The 18,041-nt window shown below is 69.4% G+C and overlaps 8 protein-coding genes across 8 annotated transcripts; 4 read left to right on the top strand and 4 right to left on the bottom strand.

Moving 5' to 3' along the window:
• Positions 1-181: 181 nt before the first annotated feature.
• MICPUN_109564 (predicted protein) lies at positions 182-995 on the bottom strand. The gene has a single exon (XM_002506492.1). It carries the CDS (start codon positions 970-972, stop codon positions 223-225), a length of 750 nt encoding a protein of 249 aa, XP_002506538.1. The 5' UTR covers positions 973-995; the 3' UTR covers positions 182-222.
• A 2,887-nt stretch (positions 996-3,882) lies between these two features.
• MICPUN_64452 (predicted protein) lies at positions 3,883-4,278 on the bottom strand (the record flags this gene model as incomplete). Its single annotated transcript, XM_002506493.1, has 1 exon — positions 3,883-4,278. The coding sequence occupies one exon, from the start codon at positions 4,276-4,278 to the stop codon at positions 3,883-3,885; it is 396 nt and encodes a 131-aa protein (XP_002506539.1).
• Positions 4,279-4,617: 339 nt separating this feature from the next.
• Positions 4,618-4,818, top strand: MICPUN_88574 (predicted protein; the record flags this gene model as incomplete). The annotated part of the gene is made up of 1 exon (XM_002506316.1): positions 4,618-4,818. A coding segment is annotated over one exon (201 nt), but the record flags the coding sequence as incomplete, so codon positions are not given.
• Positions 4,819-4,864: 46 nt separating this feature from the next.
• On the top strand, positions 4,865-10,420 carry MICPUN_104338 (predicted protein; the record flags this gene model as incomplete). The annotated part of the gene is made up of 1 exon (XM_002506317.1): positions 4,865-10,420. The coding sequence occupies one exon, from the start codon at positions 4,865-4,867 to the stop codon at positions 10,418-10,420; it is 5,556 nt and encodes a 1,851-aa protein (XP_002506363.1).
• A 78-nt stretch (positions 10,421-10,498) lies between these two features.
• MICPUN_104339 (predicted protein) lies at positions 10,499-11,458 on the top strand (the record flags this gene model as incomplete). Its single annotated transcript, XM_002506318.1, has 1 exon — positions 10,499-11,458. The coding sequence occupies one exon, from the start codon at positions 10,499-10,501 to the stop codon at positions 11,456-11,458; it is 960 nt and encodes a 319-aa protein (XP_002506364.1).
• A 35-nt stretch (positions 11,459-11,493) lies between these two features.
• Positions 11,494-12,162, bottom strand: MICPUN_109565 (predicted protein). Its single transcript, XM_002506494.1, has one exon. The coding sequence runs from the start codon at positions 12,149-12,151 to the stop codon at positions 11,552-11,554; it is 600 nt and encodes a 199-aa protein (XP_002506540.1). The 5' UTR covers positions 12,152-12,162; the 3' UTR covers positions 11,494-11,551.
• A 99-nt stretch (positions 12,163-12,261) lies between these two features.
• Positions 12,262-14,401, top strand: MICPUN_109566 (predicted protein). The gene is made up of 2 exons (XM_002506319.1): positions 12,262-13,896; positions 14,215-14,401. The coding sequence occupies exon 1, from the start codon at positions 12,282-12,284 to the stop codon at positions 13,515-13,517; it is 1,236 nt and encodes a 411-aa protein (XP_002506365.1). The 5' UTR covers positions 12,262-12,281; the 3' UTR covers positions 13,518-13,896; positions 14,215-14,401.
• A 321-nt stretch (positions 14,402-14,722) lies between these two features.
• Positions 14,723-16,180, bottom strand: MICPUN_109569 (predicted protein). The gene has a single exon (XM_002506495.1). It carries the CDS (start codon positions 16,079-16,081, stop codon positions 14,813-14,815), a length of 1,269 nt encoding a protein of 422 aa, XP_002506541.1. The 5' UTR covers positions 16,082-16,180; the 3' UTR covers positions 14,723-14,812.
• Between the last annotated feature and the right edge of the window lie 1,861 nt (positions 16,181-18,041).

Consider the following 18,041-nt stretch of genomic DNA (forward strand, 5'->3'; position numbering starts at 1 on the left):
GCGGCGTTGGCGAGGACGTTGGCGAGCGGCGATGACCATTTCACGGGCGGAGAAGGCGACGGGTACGCGCGGGAGCTCTTCGGACCCTTCGTCGCCGCCGCGTCCGGGACAGACGAGGAGGACGCGCGAATCCGGCGGTGGTTCGGCGTGTTCTAGCTGTCGTTATTAGCTGACCTAGTATCGTAGCGAATAGACGTCTATGGAGTAGCAGCTAGCTAGATGTTACGAGGGTACCGTCGCGGTGGCTTCGGGTTCCCCATCCTCCTCTTCGGACGCCGTCGTCGGCAAACGGCCCGCCCGGGTGTTCATCGGATCTCGCCGCGTCCTCCCGCCCGCGCCCCGTCGAGCCTCCCACCGCGCGGACGCCGCCGCCATCATCTCTCGCGCGTCGACCCCTCCCGCGCGCGACGAGTCCACCACCGAGGTCAGCGCGTCCATCAGCTCGTCGTTGAGAGCGGGTGAAAACGGAAGCCTATCGCGGGTTTCTCGGAGCGTCCGGGGAGCGTCCGGTCCGTCCCCGTCCCCGTCGAGGGGAGGTGCCGTCGCGCGCGCGTCGTTCACATCGTCCGCCGCCCCGCCGCTACCCGCGGTGACTGACCCCCCGAGGAGAGCCTCCGACGTCTCGTCCATCTCCCTCTCGAAGATGGCCTGAAGCCGCGATCGATCCGTCGACACGCCCGGCGGGTTTGCGCCTGACCTCGCGTCGAAACGCACGCGCGCGTCGACGCCGGCGGCTGACGAATGGGGCGGGCGCGACGCGTCAACGTCGGCCTCGACCGTGTCCGCGTGCGCGCGCACCGCGGCCGTCGCCTCCTCCGTCGACGGCGCCGCGGTCGTCGGCGTCGGAACGGACGCGAGCGGGTCGAACCCCTTTTTAAGCGGGTCGAACCCCTTTTTAAGCGGGTCAGACCCGGTCGCGGCATTCGCGGTTGAATCCAACCCCGGCGGTGGCACGGACGCGGGCACGGACATCCCCTCGGGCAGATCGTCGACGTCCAGGAACTCTTCGCGGATGCGTTCCATCTCCGCGCGTTCCTCCTCCGTGGGTTCCCTCCGTGCGCGTCCCTCCGCATCCATCCGTCCCTGCATCGCCCCGAGGAGCGCGCCGAGCGCGGCGACCGCGTCGGGTTCATCGACGGAGAAGTTACCGTCCGCGTCGATGGTGTACGTCATGCTCGGGCGGCCCTCGTTCCTATTCTCTCTTCTCCTCCGTTGACGCTCGCCGTCGTCGTCCACGCGGTACGAGTCGGACCTGTCGGATCGACCGGACCGGGCCCATACCTCGGGGTAGTCAAACTCGGACGAGACGTCGGAAGATGAATCGTCGCCATCCGAGTCTTCGCTGGTGTCGCCGCCCATCGGTGAGCCGAACACCCCGGAGCCGAACGGTCCCGCGTCGATGCCGCCGCCCGCGTCGATGCCGCCGCCCGCGTCGATGCCGCCGCCCGCGTCGATGCCGCCGCCCGCGTCGATGCCGCCGCCCACGTCGATGGCCCCGCCCACGTCGATGGCCCCGCCCACGTCGATGGCCCCGCCCGATATCCCCGCGCCGTCCCAAGGTTCGCCCACCAGCGTCGGCCGGGTCCGTCGCGGCGACACGCTCGGTCGGTCGAGAAGCGCGGCTGCGGCGCCAGCCTCCGCGGCGGCCTCCGCGGCGACCGACTCGAACAGCGACAGTCCCTCACCCGCCTCAGGCCGTCGGGTCCGGGGCGACGGCGAGGACTGTATGATGGACAGGCAGGTCCGCCTCAGGTCGTCCGCATCCAGCGTTCGCATCGACGCCACCGCGCCGTGAAGAAGCTCGGAGAAGCCCGGTCGCTCGGCGATGAGCTCGCCGAGCTCCGCCGCCGCGGGTGAGACTCCTCGGATGACCGACGAGCTCGCGCCCGGCGCCGCGGGCGTCACCGCTTCCCACCCTCCCCCGTCGCCGCCGCCGGCCGCTCCCGCGTCGGACACCGTCACGATCGACCGCGGGGGCGACGGCGGCACCGGCGTCGCGGGTCGCGGCATGGCGGGCCGCGGGGGCGACCTGAGCGCCCCGCCCGCGGACATGTTCACCCCGGCAACCTCCATCGAGGGCATGGACGGACGTGGCGACGCGGGCGGCACCGAGCTCGCGCCATCCCCGTCCCCGTCAGCCGCGTCGTCGTCCATGTCGTCTATATAAACGTCTGTATCGTCCGCGTCGTCGCGCTCGTCCGCGGTGTCGTCCCGTGTGGGCTCCCTCTCCCGCCTCGCCGACGCCTGGCCCACCGAAGAAGCCCCTCCGCCAGCTGTGCCGCCCGCCGCTCCGCCCCGCGCCGCCCTACCCGAGCGGCCGCGGGGGGGAGCCGGGGTGAGCGATCGCCGCGTGGTGGCCCTCTCCGGCGTGAGCGATCGCCAGCGCGTGGTGGCCCTCGGGTTTGAACGCGTCTCCTCGTTCCTGCCGCGTCGCGATGGGGCGTCGCGTTCCTCCCTGCGCAGTTGCCGCCCGTCGAGGTCCGCCCTATGTCCGCCGCCGAGGTGTCCGCGCGACAGCCGCCGCTCCCGCATCAGCTCCAGCTGGTCGAAGATGGAGTGCGCGGCGTCCGAGCGGTGCGGAGAGAGTGGCCGGTCGTACCTACTGGACCCCCCCGCGGGGTGTTCGAACAGCCCGAGGCCGAAAGGTCCTCCGTGCAGGTGCGAGTTATCCTCCCAGTCGATGGCGCTGTCCGGGGGCGACCGCGACGGCTCCCTGAAGTGGATCCGGCCCCCCCCGCCGCCGCCGCCGCCGCCGCCGTCCGAGTTGGCCGATCGACGGACCGAGAGCGACGCGTCCCGCCCTCCGAAAGAACCGCCGTAGGTACCGTGTCTGGCGCCGAACGCGCCGCCTCGGGACACCAGCCGAGGAGGCGTCGCCCCGAGCCGCTCCACGTACCTGGTCAGCGCCGAGACCCTTCGCGTCAGCTCGCCAACCTCATCCGCCAACGATTGCCTCCGATGTTGCGGCGTCGCGAACGTGGGAGGGAGCTCGAACGGATCCGCGCGGAGCTCGTCTTCGATGACGCGCACGCGGTGGGAGTCGACGCGGATCTCGTCGTCCACGCCGTAGGACCTCGGATCGAAGTCGTCGTCGTCGTCGTCGTCGTCGCGGATGGCGGGTTGGTGAATCTGGATGGGATCGTCGAGATCGTCGGACGGGACGAAGTCGGTGGACTCCCGCCTCAGGTGCCGGTGCGCCGAGGCGGGTACGCCGCGTCGCCGCGCGTGGCGCGAGTCCCTGGCGCGCTGACGCGAACCGCCGCGCGACGAAGCGGCGGTGAACTCGTGGTCGAGCGCCCGGTGGTGATCGCCCGAACGACCGCCGCCCGTCGATCCGAAGAACCCATCGGACGACCTCTCGAGCGCGACGGCGGTGCCGTCCAGCTGTGACCGCCGCTCCCGATCCACGGCGCGCTGCGCGCGTCGAAGCGTCCGCTCCTGCCGCTGGTTGTACGCCTCGAGGTCCCTCAGCTCAGCGACGAGCCGGTCGAGGTCGCGCGCCCGCGTCGTCACAGCTGTGTCGTCGTCGAACACGCCGGGGCGGTCGATCAGATCTGCCCGTTCCTGGGGCGCACCGGCGGTCCCTCCCGCGCGGTCCCTCCCGCGCGGTCCCTCCCTGGGTATCCCGCGGGAAAGTCCGGACCCGCCGGAGCGGTCGCGACGGGACATTCGGTCGTGAACCCGCAAGTGCGGGACGCGGGGGCTAACAATCCAATCCTTCTTCCGTGAAACCAGAATGAATGTGATGCGGGCGGAAGAATTGCTTCGACGAAAGGGGACCGAAAGGTGTCAACCGGGGCCAACCGCCCCTTGCTATCGGTACATATTACATCTCAGACGGGGACCTAACGCGCCCTCCCCGACGCTGGCGCCTTGAAACCCTCACATGACGACGCAACCCGAGCTCTTCTTGTCCTTCTTCTTGCACATGACGTACCAGACCCGGATCACGTCCTTGAGCTCGTCGATGGATACCGCGCCGCTCTTGTCGTTATCCGCCGTGTCCATCACCTCCTGCACCTCCTCCGGCGTGGGCTCCACCCCGCCCGCGAGCGCCTTGAGCAGGGGCGCCAGCTGGTTCTCGCCCAAGGTCCCGGTACCGTCCTTGTCGTACGTCTTGAACACCTCCGCGAGGAACTGCCGGTCCTCGACGCTGAGGCTCTTCCACCCGCCCGGTTCGGCGTTCTTCATGCGCTTCGCCGCCGCGGCACGCTTGCGCCGGTCCGAACTCTTGATCTTCTTGTTGGCATCGTCGTCCTGGTTGGTGATGATCGCCATCGCGCCGTGCTCGCCACCGGTCGACCGCGCTCCGGCCAATGAGGCGAGGGTTCAAAATCGTGACAGGAGTTTCGAGTCACGCAGCGCGCCATCACTCCTGTCCTCTCCTTTTCCCTGGCGTCGGGGCCCCGCCGGTGGCTCACTAGGAGCTAGCCCGCAGCGCGACAGCACACGGAACCGGAGCGACACGCGAGGACCATGTCGGCTCTCTTCGATTTTAAGGTACTCGCGCATTCCTCCGTCGTCCCCATCGCTCCGTAGATGCGGCGCGGATCCGAGACCACCCGCGACCGCCCTAATAACAACACGATGCGCTACTAACCCGCTTCCCTCCCACTCCTTCAGTCGTTCCTCGTGACCCTACTTCTGTTCATCTGCACGTGCACCTACGTCAAGATGAAGGCGCCTCGACTCGTCGATCCGTACCGCACCGGCCTGCGAGGCATGTTTTGGAAAGCCGCGCGAATCGGCGAGCGTCTCAGCCCCTGGGTGGCGGCATCGTGCCTCATCATGGCGTTTTACACGCTCTTCGGCGCGTGAGCACCAGATCGCGACCGACGGAACGGAACTAGAGTAGAGAGATAGCATGTCCGGCACGCTCAAGGAGCTCAGGGCTCACCTGGTCGCCGCTAAGACCGCGTTATCAGCCGGGAACCTCGCCGCCGCGCGGGAGTCGTGCAAGAGCGCGCTCGGGGTGGATGACGAATCGTACGAGGCTTGGACGTTCGACGGCAAGGTGGCGTTCGCCTCGGGAGACGCCACGGGCGCGCTGAAGTCCTACAAAAGGGCCGTCGGCATCAAGAACGACCACCCGGCGGCGTGGCAGGGCATCGCGGAGGCTGCGGAAACGACGGGGTCGCACGCGGAATGCGCCGCCGCGCTCGACGCTCTCCTCCGGATGCCCGTCGACGGCAGATCCGTGACGGGGGACAAGAAGGCGGAGTGGAGGCGAAGGATGGCCTCCGCGCTGGGTGCCGCCGGGGCGTGGGGAGACGCGTCCGACGTATGGACCGAACTCGCGGAGACGATGGGTCCCGAGGGATCGACCGACGCTGCTGAACCGACAGCAACCGACGCTCGGAGAATGGCGGCGGAGTGCGCGTGTTCGGCAAACGCAGCCGCGGCTGAAGCCGCAGCCGAAGCAGCCGCCGCGGAGGCGCAGCGGACGTCGGTGACGAGCCGTGCCGACGTGGCATCGATCAGATCCACCGCGATGCGTTCGCACGACGCGCGGTGCGACCCGCGGCTGGAACGGACGCTCCGAACGTACCTCGAGCGATTGCCGCGACATTCGAACGAGGAGTCGGACCCCAAACTCATCAGTCCGTACGTTCACTCGCTGCACGGGCGTCTGCTGACCCGGGCACTGGCGAGGACGGCGGCGACGGGCACCCGTGAGGACGCCCTCGCGGCGATGGACGAGGCGGAGGCGATCGTGGCGCGGCACGGTGAAGACGTGCCAGAGGCGGCTGCGGCGTGTCGCGCCGCCGCGCTCGAGTCGATCTGCGCGTTAAACCTCGGCCTCGACGTCGAGGAGGAGGGATGGGATTCGGACCAAGGGGGCGGACGAACGACGGCGGGGAACGACGGCGACGGCGACGACGGCGACGGCGACGCACGCGCCAGTCTGGAACGGCGTGCGGCGCGTCTTGTGTCCGTCGGCTCGGAACCGAGTCTCGAATCCGTCGACCCGTGCGAGGCGGTGGCGGCGGCTTGGCTCGCGCTGCGCGAGTCGGGACGTAGCGGTCGAGCGGCTCACCCGCCGGGGTCGGCGGTGGGCGCCGCCGCGCTGCCCCACCCCGGTCTCGTCGCGCTCGGAGACGCGCTCGCGGCGGACGAGAGCGCGCGCTCCGCGGGGGCGTCGGACCCGACGTCTACTCGCGCGATCACGACGGCGGCGTCCGAGGCTGCGGCTGCGGTCAAAGCGGCGGCGGCGCCCGATCCCCTCGGTCCCGGCGCGAGGGTCGTCGGCTGGAGCGCCGCGGCGGAGGCGGCGCACATGGCGGGCGACGCGGCGGTCGCTTTGGAACACGCGCGCAAGGCGCTGAAGGCGTGCGGGGCGCTCGGATGGACTCGGGGGGGGTCCAACCCGGGTCATATAAACCCGGGTCCTCCAACCGGGTGCGAGCGTCGGGTTCGCATCGTCGCCGCTGAGGCGCTCCTCTCGATCGGTCGAACGCGGGAGGCGACGGCGGCGCTGGGAGCGCTGAACGATGCGACGGAGAGCCCGAGGACGTTGAGGGGTCTGGCGATGTGTCTGGACGGCGGCGAAGGGTCCTCCCATTCGGGTGGTGAAGGGCGCGTCGCCGCCCTGAAGAGGGCGGCGTCGCTCGCACCCAACGCCCCGAGGCCACTCGCGGAGCTCGGATGGGCCATGCTGAGGAATGGCGGCAACGGCGTCGGGGTTCGGGCGACCAGGCTCCTGGAACGCGCCGCGACGCTAACCGCCGGCTCTGTTCCCCCAGACGTCGACGCCAAGTTGGGCGTCGCTCGGTGGACGGAGGCCATAGAACGAGAGGCCAAAGGCGATGTGGGCGAGGCCAAGTCGTGCGCACTCCGCCGCGGGCCAAACACCGCGCACGCCTCGCTCCTCGCCGCCGCGGCCGTCGACGGTCCCTTCCAACCCCTCGCGTTTGCGTACCTGGCCAGGATGTACGACACAGCTGGCGACGCGAGCCGGTCAAAGAAGTGCAGGGCGCGCGCGTTGTCCTTAGACCCGGCGGATCCGATCGCGGGACCCGACGAGTGCGCGGCGAGGGGCGATGATCACGCGTACGTGGCGCGCACGTGTCGCGACGCGTTGCGTGCGAAGCCGCGGTGCCTCTGGGCGGCCGTGCGCCTCGCGCCGGCGGCGTCCCGGCTGGGCGACCACGAAGCCGCCGTCGGCGCGCTCCAGACGGTGTTACGCTCGGTGCCCGACTCGAGTGCCGCGTGGGAGGCGTTGGGCGCCGCCTACGACGCCCTCAACCGGCATAGCGCGGCGCTCAAGGCTTACGGCCGCGCGATGGACATCGAACGCGAGCGCTCCGGGCTCGGGTCGGGGTTGCTCGGGTCGGGGTTGACGACGAATTCGATTGATGATCCCGGCGGCCGGGTGTTTGCGTCCGTGAGGTCGGGTCGGATCATGCACCAGATGGGCGCCGTGCGTGAGTCGATCGCCGCGTACGAGAGCGCGCTCGCCGTCGCCCCCGGGCACACCGCGGCGCTCCTCGGCCTGGCCGAAGCCGAGCTCGGCCGGGCCCGTATGGCGGCGGGACGAGCCCCCGGCGCCGCGATCGCGTCGGCGGAGCGGGCGGCGGAGGCGGCGACACAAGCTATCCAAGCGGTCACTCCCGGGACGGACGCGCCCAAACGGACCGCCGTGAAGCTCATCGGCGACGCCATGATGGTCGTCGCGCGGTGCAGGGATCCAAAGGCGATCGTGCAAGGTTCCGACGACGACGCAATCGACGAAAGGGAGGCTTCCAAACCATCCGCGGCGACTCGCGCGGCGCAGGCGGACGCCGCCGCCGAGAAGGCGGCCCGCCGAGCCCGCCGAGCGTACGCCCGGGCGATCCACCTGGAACCGAACGCGGCGTGCGCGTGGCGCGACCTCGCGGGGGCGTGCGTCGCGGAGGGCGACGCGTGCGCGAGTCGCGGCGTTGAGTCACCGGGTAGTGATGAGTCACCGGGTAGGGCGAAATGTCGCGACGTCGCCGAGCGGTGCCTGCGCGGGGCGCTGCGGGTGGACGCCGCCGACCCGGCGACGTGGACGGCGATCGGCACCCTCCCCGGTGCCGAGGGTGCCGACCCGACGCGCGACACCGCGCGCAGGGAGACGGCGCTGGCTCGCGCGGTCGCGCTGGACCCGAGGTGCGCCCCCGCGTGGTCGGCGCTCGGCCGCATCTACCTGCGCCGCGCGGCGACCGAGGCGGATCCCGGCGAGCGAGGCGTTTTCATCTCCCGCGCGCAGCGGGCGCTCGATAACGCTCGAGCCGCGGACCCGAGCGACGCCAACGCGTGGGTGGGCACGGCGCTGCTCCACTCCGCGCGCGGCGACGAGGGCGAGACCGCGGGCGCGTTCCGCATGGCCTCCGACCTCGGCGCCGGACGCGAGGCTGATGTGTACAGGGCGCTCTCGGGCCTGAGGGCGGCGGCGGAGTTGGCCGCGGCGGCCGCGTCCGAGGGACCGTTCAAGCCGACGCACGACGCGGGCACCAAGGTTACCAGCGTCGGTGGAGCCTACGCGGCGGCGAGGAGGGCGGTGGAGGCTGCCCCCGGCGACCCCACCGCGCGTCTATCGCTGGCGTTGGCGTCGGAGGCGAAGGGCTTGTTCGTCGAAGCGGCTTTCGCGTACGACGACGTCGCGGCTCTTCTCTCCCATCACGCGACGCACACTTACGAGGGCGACACACGCGGGATCGCGATCGACCCCGACGTGTTGGCGCGCGAGGCTTCCGCGGGCGCCGAACGCGCGCGGGCCGGCGCCGAACGTGGTGTTGGCGCGCCTTCTGCTTTGGGGGAGCTCTCGGGCTGGGAGAGCATCGCGAACGTGGACGACGTCGCCTCTATCGCCGCGTACGTTCGTTCCGCGAGAGCGACGTTCCGCGAACGCTTCGAGTCGCATGCGCGCGTCGCGAGGGTGGAGGCACTCGCGGGTGCCGCAGCGGCGCTCGCGGGTGACCCAAACGCGGCGGCCAGGTCCCTCGCCAAGGCGGTTCACCTCTCCCCGCGCGACGTCGCCATCCGAGGCGACCTCGCGCGAGTCCTGCCGGCGACGGACGCGTCGGGCGCGGCGACGCGCGCCGCGGGTTCGCTGGTCCCCGCGCCCACCGCGGGTTCCGTCGGCGGGCTGCTGCTCGCGTCACCCGACGCGTCCGTCGAGGCGAGAGAATCGGTGACGCGCGCGACGGCGGCGTCGGCGGCGGCTCTCTCGGCGGCGGGGACGGACCTTTGGACGGACAAAAGGACTGACAAAAACGCGGGGACCCTCCGCGCCGCGGGCGTTCGTCTCGCCAAGGCGTACCACCTGTCGCCGAGCGGCGTCGCGGGCGAAGACGCGTACGCGCTCATGGCCCTCGTGACGGCTCGACGCGCGGCTGTCGGCGACGGGTGGGGCCCGGAGTTTCGACTCGCGGCGGGTAGAAGATGCGCCGCCGTCGCCGAGGTTATAAAAGGACGCGATCCCCACCTCGCCGCCGCGGTACTCTGCGCCGCGTCCGAGTCCGCGCTCGCCGGCGGGCGCGTGGACGTCGCGGCGGTACACGCGAGGAGGTGCGCGGAGGTGGCGTTTGAAGAGACGAACGACGCCCGCGACGCCGTCGGGGTCATCCCCGCCGTCCACGCGGCGACGGCGACGGCTCGGTGCGCGTGGGCATCCGGGGACGCGGCGACGGCGGCGGCGGAGCTCCAATTGGCGATTTCCGCCGCGGCTGAGGGCGCCGCGTGCGCGTCCCACGCCCCGGCAGCGATAGCGGGAGGAACGTCGTTCAGATCGTCCACCACCGCCACCCCGCGCGTCGTGTCAGCCGCGGGTGACGCGGCTGCTGCTTCGTTTGCGCTTCTCCCCGGCGCGAGCGTCGACGTTCCCCCCGGTTCCTGCGCGGCGCTGACGATGGCGGCGGCGTGCGCGTCGTTGGCGGTGGGCGAGTTCAAGGCGGCCGAGGCGCTTCTTCGCGACGCGCAACGCGGTGCCGTGGACCTCGCGGCGTCGAGCGGGGGCGTTCAGCCGCTCTGCGCGTCCGCGTCTAAGGCGCTGTTGGGCGCCGCGCTGCTGGCTCGCGCCAAACCGACGGAGGACGGCGGGGGCGGCGATCCAAAGGCGGCCAAGGAGGCTTGGAAGGTGCTCGCGAGGGCGATGAGGGGCGCGGGGTTTGGGACGACGCTCGCGGCGGCGTGCGGCACCCTCGGCGTGGAGGCTGAACTGGCGAAGGGCGGTAAAAGCGAGGGGGAGGTGGAGGCTGAACTGGCGAGGTTGGCCGGTTGGTCGGCGGCTGGCGTTGCGACGCCCGCGGCGGCGCACGCGGCCGCCGCACAGCTGTGCGGGTCATCGCCGCGCGGGAGGGTGGACGCGCAGAAGGCTGTGCACGCGGCGCCGTGGGCGGTCGAACACTGGCATCGGCTGTGGCAGAGGCCCGATTACCACCGACGAGCAGAGGCTTGACAGTCCCGGTTGTTACCTTTTTTGTCAAAAAGAAATTGAAAAGAGTTCTCGGACGGCTTCGTCACAGCTCTTCGCCCCATGCCGTCGGAGCCCGCCGCGCTGGTCGTCTTCGCGCGCCTGCCCATCCCGGGTAAGGCCAAGACGCGACTCGCGAAAGACGTGGGCGACGCCAACGCGGCGGAGTTCTACGCGCGCATGGCCGAGCGCATCTTCACGGTCACGTCCCGCTGCGAGAGGACATCGTCGCGCACCGTGTTCTTCTCGGAGCGCGCCGAGGAGGACGGCATCCGTCGATGGCTCCAGGGCAAGCGCGGCACCGCATCGGACCCGCGCGCGTCCTCGTGGACGGACATCCGGCTCGAACCCCAAGCCGCCGGCGGCGACCTCGGCGAGCGAATGCGACGCGCGCTCGACCACGCGCTGCGGCACGGGGGATCCGACGGGGGACCGTGCGCCAAGGCGGTGGTGATCGGCACCGACATACCCTCGCTGGACGCCTCGCACGTGGACCGCGCGGTGGAGCTACTGGACGCCCACGACGTCGTGTTCGGTCCCGCGGTGGACGGCGGTTACTACCTGCTCGGGGTGCGAGATCGCGGCTACGTGGGCGACAAAAAAGTGGGCGACAGCGAAGGGTCCGAACGGGGCGGCGTCGACCGGGGCGAAGGGTCCGACCGGGGCGAAGGGTCCGACCGGGGCGTCGCGGGGCAAGGCGGGGCGCACCCGGCGATATTCACCGACATACCGTGGAGCACCGGCACCGTCCTGAGGGACTCCTTGAGGGCGTGCGACGCGGCGGGCATCTCGGCGGCTGCGGTTGGCGCCATGGAGACCCTGCGCGACGTCGACACGGCTGACGACGTGAACGCGTGGATCGAGTCCAGGTTCGAAGCTTACGCGGACACCGGCGTGTACGTCCCGAACGAGCTCGCGGACGTCGGGTGGGACCTGCTGAAGTACTCCGGGTACGGGAGTAGGTCGCCAAAGGAGGACGAGACGAGATTGCCCGCGGGGATGAAAGATTACGAATCGGATTGAGGCGAGTTTGGCGGCGGATGCGCAGGTGTCGCAAGGAAGAACCTCTGGCTAGATCGGGTCGAACGCCATCCTGTTAATAAACCGCCATCCTCTTCACATCTCGCCAAAGTAGCTCTGCAGCGACCTGCCCTCGTTTAAGGTCACGTCTGTTTTCTGCACGCCTCGATACTCGCGCCTGAACCCAATCTCCGACGGCTGCGCCTGATGCGTGAACCAGCCGTACTCCTGCGACGCGAGCAGGGGCTTGGCGTACGCCATCTGGGGATCCGTCCCGTGCCGCCGGTTCTTCGCCCTGTCCCGCTGCATCTGGATAGAGCTGTCGTAGTTCCTCGAGCTCGCGGGATGCTCACTCCTGTTCCTCATCCTGGCGATCCCGTCCTCAAACTCGCGTACGTCGATGACGCCGGTGACTGTGATGTCGAAGAAAGTGAGAAAGACGTCCAGCTCCTCGCGCTCGGGGACCCTCCCGAGCACCCGCTCCATCAGCTCTGGCAGCTCGCCGCGCATCATGAAGGAAACCCCGTCCACGCCAATCTCTCCAGCCAGTTTTGGTCGGGTCCGCTCCAGGCTCATCTGGTGAAACGCGTCGACGAAGGCTTCGGCGGGGACGGCCAAGAGCCCGTCGAGCCTGTTCGCCCTGGTGTTCCTGAAGACATTGCCGCTGCCGAGGTAGGTCAGGCCGAAGAAAGACATGGCGGGCGCGGGTGCTTCGGCGTAGTGCCGGTCAAACACGAATTTGGGCGACTTTTGGCGTTTTCCCCCTCTGGCAGTCTGGCGATTTCTAATAATCCAGACTCGGCGGGCGCGACGGGAGCTGGGCGCGATGGACTCACGAGGGGGGCAAGGCCGGGGCGACGGCTCGCTCGGCCTCTCCGAGCCCTTGCTGACGGGATCGACGACCGACAGAGGCGTCGCGAGCGGGCCCCTCCACGCATCCCGGCCCCCCCCGCAACGAGTCGGCGCCCACTCGCACGTAACAACGCAGCACAGCCTGCCGCTGGGAACCGCCCCGAGGGACGTCCGCGCGGTCGCCCGGCGCGGGTTCCGGCCCCTGCGCGGCGCGTGGCTCGTCCTGTTGACCTGGGCGGGAACGTGCGTCGCCACGCTCTGGGCGCTGCTCACGGACGAGCGCGGTCTCATCGGTCCTTTCGACGACGCGCACGCCGCTAGGGCGTCGCTCAACGCAGCGCTGCTCCTCGCGTCCGGCGCCCTCGAGCTCACCCTGCGGCACGTGCTCAAACGGCGGCAGCGGCAGGGGTACCTCGCGTTCTACAGAGGCGTGCGCAAGCTCATACCCCAGCCCTTCCGCATCGTCAGCCTGGGCACCGCGGTGCTCTTCGTCATCGTCACCACGGGTTGGAGCGTCGAAGCCGCGAGGGCGGTGGCGACGCTGCAGTGCGCGGCGATGGTGGGGTGCCTCCTGGCGATCGGGGAGCGAATACGGCGGCACAACGCGGCGGCTCCATCGCCGGACGCCCGTGTCGCGTTGGGTCGGGGCTGCGAGGATGGCGACGTTCTACCAAACGCTCCGTGGGGGGACGGCTCCCATCGTGGGGATGGGGACGACGTCGAGGACGGTTTCGTCGGCGACGAGGCGTCGGTGAGCGAGGAGCAGGCCGAGTTCAACAGGTACCTGTGCGAACAGGTCCGGGAGCTCGGGAGGGAGTGCGTGCGGCTGCAGCGCAGGCTGGCGGAGGGCAAAAGGGACGGGTCGGGCGACGACGACGACGACGATGACGACGACGACGACGACGTGTACGACTCGTCGTTGGCTCGCCGCGGGGGAGGTTCGGTACGACCGTCCGTCCGCGGAGGCTCGTCCGCCCCTGCAGAGCTCTCCCAGGCGCGCTCGGAGCTCGCGAGGTGCCGCGCGGAGCTGGACGAGCGGCAGGCGGAGATCGCGCGGCTGCACGCGGCGAACCGTCAGCACGAGTCGGAGCAGCAGAGGCTCCGCGCGTCGATGGACGAGTGGTCGGGTCAGGCGGCGAGGTTGGAGCGCAGGCTGGAGCGCGCGGAACGGGGGAGGGAGAACGCGGGAGGAGTCACGGGGCGGGACTAGGGTCGTGCGAACGTGTCGTAAGAATGTGTGTCAATCAATCACAGGAGGCTAAACGAAACCCACGCGACGCGCTCGTCCCGCCATTCAAAAGCAAAGAATAAATCCACTCCTCCCTTAAGCGCCAGGGCCACGGCGCCCCGAACCTCCGGCAATCACCCCGACGACCCGCGTGGGCCGTCCCGCACGAACTCCGGCGCGTTGGACCGTTTAGATGAGCTTGATCTTGGTGAGGGCGACGTAGGTGCCGACCGCGAAGGTGAAGGAGGAGGTGAGGAAGGCGAAGTAGAGGACGGGGGTGGGGACGTCCGCGGTGGCGAAAACCTCCTGGGGGACAGCCGCAACGATCTCCGCAGCCTTGGCCTCGGCGCCGGACATGGCGGCACCTGGTGGACGTTGGCAAAGACGGGGTGAGCGCCGGTCAGTGTCGAGTTTTGGGGTTTGGGTACATCGCGGGCGGGTCGTGGGGTGAAAACGCGGGCGCGCGTCGCGCCGATCGCGCGAGGGGGGCCCGACCCCCGCGGTCCGCCAGACTGAAAAGCCTGTGGAGCGGCGGAATCGGGCAACCCTGAAGGGCGGAATCGGCGCGGGACGGGGGGGAGCGCGGATCGGGCGCGAACGACCGGGGGGGCGCGTGATACGACGCTTCCGATGGTTCGCGACCCGATCCGCGCCGAACGCGATGCCGACGTCGTGTCACGCACCCACGGAGACGGCGACGGCGGACGCCTTCTTGGCGAGCTCAACACGCTCCACACCCGCCTTGGCCACGACCTTCATGGCGCGGGCCTTAGAGGAGGCGCGGGTGGCGCGGGCCGCGGGGGCAGCGCGGACGGCGGAGACGAGAGAAACCTGGGCGACGGCCATTTTTCTTGGATGTGTTCTTGTGTGTACGAGAATGGGTTCCGCGCGATGGGGCCGCCCGTTTGGATAGCGATCTTGTCAGGGACCCGCTGGTCAGGCTCGGATAAGCAAAATTGAGCGATCTGATTGGTCCAGACGGGACTGTGTGTTTTCTTCACGCCAGCGGCGTGAAATGCGGAGTTTTGACGGTCTATTGACGGTTTATTCGGAGCCGGTGAGAGACAAAAATTGAACGAACCCCGGAATGCGCCATCAGGGTTTGAAAACCAGGCTGGACTGCTGGAGCGAGAACAAGCGAATCGGCCGTCCACTTGGCATTTTTTCTCACCTTCTCAGACAGCGACGAAACGTGAATCTTTGAGGGTGAACAACACAAGGAGACTACACGAGCGCACGCTTCATTCGCGTCGCGCCAACCCGCCCGGTCGATCCAGTCAGAACACGCTCCCGACCCTCGCCGGGGTCCTCTCCTCGTCGTCGATATCCCGGTTGAGCCTGTAGATGAACCGGCCCCACGCGTTCCGGACCGCGGTGATCCCCGTCACGAAGAAGACGGCGCTGACGCATCTGCCGACGCACCAAAACGCCCCCGCGAAGACGGACTCCACGGCGAGCCTCCATCCCGCGGTGGTCTTCATGGCGGACGCGATGATGGCCATCCTGGACACGCCCGTCAACGCGGCGGCGTCCTCGACCATGAGCTTCAGGCGGGTCAGGGACATCCGACCCGTGCGCTTGTTGCTGATGAGCTGCCGGAGCACCCTGCGCAGCACGGGAGACCCGGTGGGGTTCTGCAGGAGCCGCTTCACCGCGAAGGGGTAGACGATGGCGAGGATGTTAAAGTTGGGATCCGCGGTGCGCGCCATGCCCTCCAGGGTACCCAACGCCCTGGCGTTGTTGAGGAAGTACGGCGGGAGCAGGAACCGGTACTTGGGCACCAGCGCGAGCAGCGCGCCGAGGAGCTGGTCGAACCGAACGTCCGGTACGGCGCTCTTGGCTCGCCTCAGCCGAGCCTCCTCCTCCGTCTCATTCTCCCCGCGTTCCAGACCGAGCTCGTCGTCGGGGTAACTCAGCGTCGCCTCGGCCGCCTCCCTCAGCGCGGTGGTGAGCGCCGCGAACTGGTACGGGTTCTCGATGACGTCCGTCGGCACGAGCTGCAGCTCGCCAAACAAACCGGCGACGGCTTCGTAGTCGCGGTCAAACACGAGCAGGGTCACGGCGGCGACGAGGCCGTCGCGCACGGTGGGCGGGATCTCGGAGACGAGGCCAAAGTCGAGGTAGGCGAGTTCGCCAGTCTCCCTCAGGCGGAGGAGGTTACCCCCGTGCGGGTCTGCGTGCATGACGCCCGTCTCGATGAGCTGCGACAGCGTGCACCGGATGCCGAGCTCGATGAGGGGCAGCGACGCCGCCTTGCGCACGCACTCCTTCTCCTCCCAAGTCATCGGCGCGCACTCGTCCGCTTCATCGAGACCGGCGACTTCGTCGTCCTCGTCCAAACACGATTTGCGGTTGGACACCAGCGACATCACCCGCTGCCCGTCGAGCCACTCCATGATGAGCACCCGCCTCGTCGCCGGGAGTTTAGGGATGAGCCCCGGCACGCGGACGTACCCGGGCGGCGGCAGAGCCTTGCGGTTGGTGCCGTTGGGTCCGTACAGGCCGTCGAACTTGCGGATGTTGGCCTCCTCGTTGACGAAGTCCATCTCCTCGAAGATGCGCGAGGCGAACTCGTCGACGGCGTCCACCGCGCGAGCCTTGAGGTTCGATCCTTGCGTAATCTCCAGGAGTTTGGCGGCGGTGCGGAGGATGGCGGCGTCGGCGGCTACGCGCGCCGCGATGCCGGGCCTCTGCACCTTGACCGCGACCTCGATGCCGTCGATCTTACCGCGGTACACCTGCGAGAGGGACGCCGCGGCGATAGCCTGTCCGGACGCGAGCACCGGGAGCGCCTTGGGGCACTCCTCGCGGACGATGGCCCTGGCGAGCTCAATGGGCGCGGGTTCCATCTCGTCCTGGAGCCTCTCGAGCTCCGCGGCGAGCTCCTCACCCACCAGGTCCGCCCTGGACGCCAGCGCCTGTCCGAACTTGACGTACGTCGGGCCCAGTTTCTCGATCGTCGGCACCAGATCCTCGTACTTCTTGCTGTTGAGCAGCGCCCCGATCGTGGCGATCGCCTTGACAACCTCCGCGGTTCGTCGCGCGAGCTGCCCGGGGTGCCGCCAGAAGTAGGCGCTGATTGCGCGCGGGTCGTATCCGCGCACCTCGATGATGTCTTCCAGCTCCTCCAGACCGTCCCACTGCGACTTCTCCAGCCGCTCCAGCATCTCGGCGTCGATCCTCTCCTGCTCCGCCGCCTGCGCGTCGATGGCATCCTGGTCCACCAACGCGCCCACGAGGTTCAGGTCGTCCTGGCTCGCGTCCGCGGCCGAGCCGTCGCTCTCCTCGTCCACGAAGATCTCCGTGCCGTACTTGCCGTAGGAGGCGTGCGGGCGAGTGAGAGACTTACGCCAGTGCCGGCGTCTCGAACCGCGATACGCCCCGACGCGATGCGCCTGGACGACGCCCGCCCGTCTCTCCGCACCCGCCGGGTGGCTCCATCGGCTGTCGCTGGTAGATGCGGACCCCGCGGAGCGAAGGCACCCCCCGTGAAGGCCGCCGTCGCCTGGCGTGTGTGGAGCCCGAGCACCGGCGGCACGGTCGCCGCCGATCCTGGGAACCAAGTTGAGCGCACGCACGACCGCGGTCATCGCGCCTGCCCGTTGTGGCGCCGCGCTGAGCGAGCCCCACGACCGGCCTGATTCGGGCTGGAGCAGGGAAAAGTCTGGCGCGATCCCTTTCGGCTCAGAAATGACACCGAAACCGGCGGAGGCGAACCGTGAAACTCGGGTTCATTTCTCGCGAGCCGCTGAACGTGGGCACCATCGGGCACCGCGGCGCCAAGATGACGGCCTCTGATTGGTCGAGAGCGGACAACTGGGAAATAGCTCGGGAAAAGCGATTTGTAAGAATCTGGCAGGATTCATCAGTAACGTTTCCCATACGATTGAATGTGACAAATACGCCGCGGAGGGGACCTTTATGAATCCCAACCTGGCACGAGGATGAGTCATCGCGGCACTGACTTTTGCGCAGGGGTCTAATGTTTTTTTGACGACGGCTCGATCCCAGTTGGGGGTTTCACCCACCAGCAGCCGTCTCGAGGGTCTCCCTGAGCCACCGCGCCGTGACCACCCGCGCGCCCGGCGGCACCCCCCCGGGCGCCTCGCCAACCCCGTCCATCAACACGACGTGCGTGCACGCCGCCTCCGCCGACGACGTCCCACGCAGCACGTCCTCCCACCGTTTACACGCCCCGCCCCGCAGCGCGACGCACAGCTCCAGCGCCCGCCGAGTCTCGTACTCGGACTCGCCGCCCTCGCCGCTCTCGACGAACGCGACGACGCACCCGCGGAACGCGCGCCACGGCTCCACCTCCCCTTCGCGAGTGACTCCACATCCCGCTCCAGCGGGTCCCACCGCCTCCATCTCCCGCTCCAGCGTCGTCGGGTCCCATTCGGGTCCCAAGCGAGCGGCGGCGTTTGCCACGCGTTCCCCGGCGACGAGCGCGGCGGCGTCCTCCGTGTCGACGTCCACCAGGTGGTCGTCCCCGAAGGCGTCCACCCT

Source organism: Micromonas commoda, chromosome 15 (genome assembly GCF_000090985.2).
Source record: "Micromonas commoda chromosome 15, complete sequence".
Classification (NCBI taxonomy): Eukaryota; Viridiplantae; Chlorophyta; class Mamiellophyceae; order Mamiellales; family Mamiellaceae; genus Micromonas; species Micromonas commoda.

Bases quoted from the DNA above. Each gene is read 5' to 3' on its own strand.
- MICPUN_109564 (XM_002506492.1), bottom strand. From the start codon at position 972: ATGTCCGTGCCCGCGTCCGTGCCACCGCCGGGGTTGGATTCAACCGCG.
- MICPUN_109565 (XM_002506494.1), bottom strand. From the start codon at position 12,151: ATGTCTTTCTTCGGCCTGACCTACCTCGGCAGCGGCAATGTCTTCAGG.
- MICPUN_109566 (XM_002506319.1), top strand. From the start codon at position 12,282: ATGGACTCACGAGGGGGGCAAGGCCGGGGCGACGGCTCGCTCGGCCTC.
- MICPUN_109569 (XM_002506495.1), bottom strand. From the start codon at position 16,081: ATGGACTTCGTCAACGAGGAGGCCAACATCCGCAAGTTCGACGGCCTG.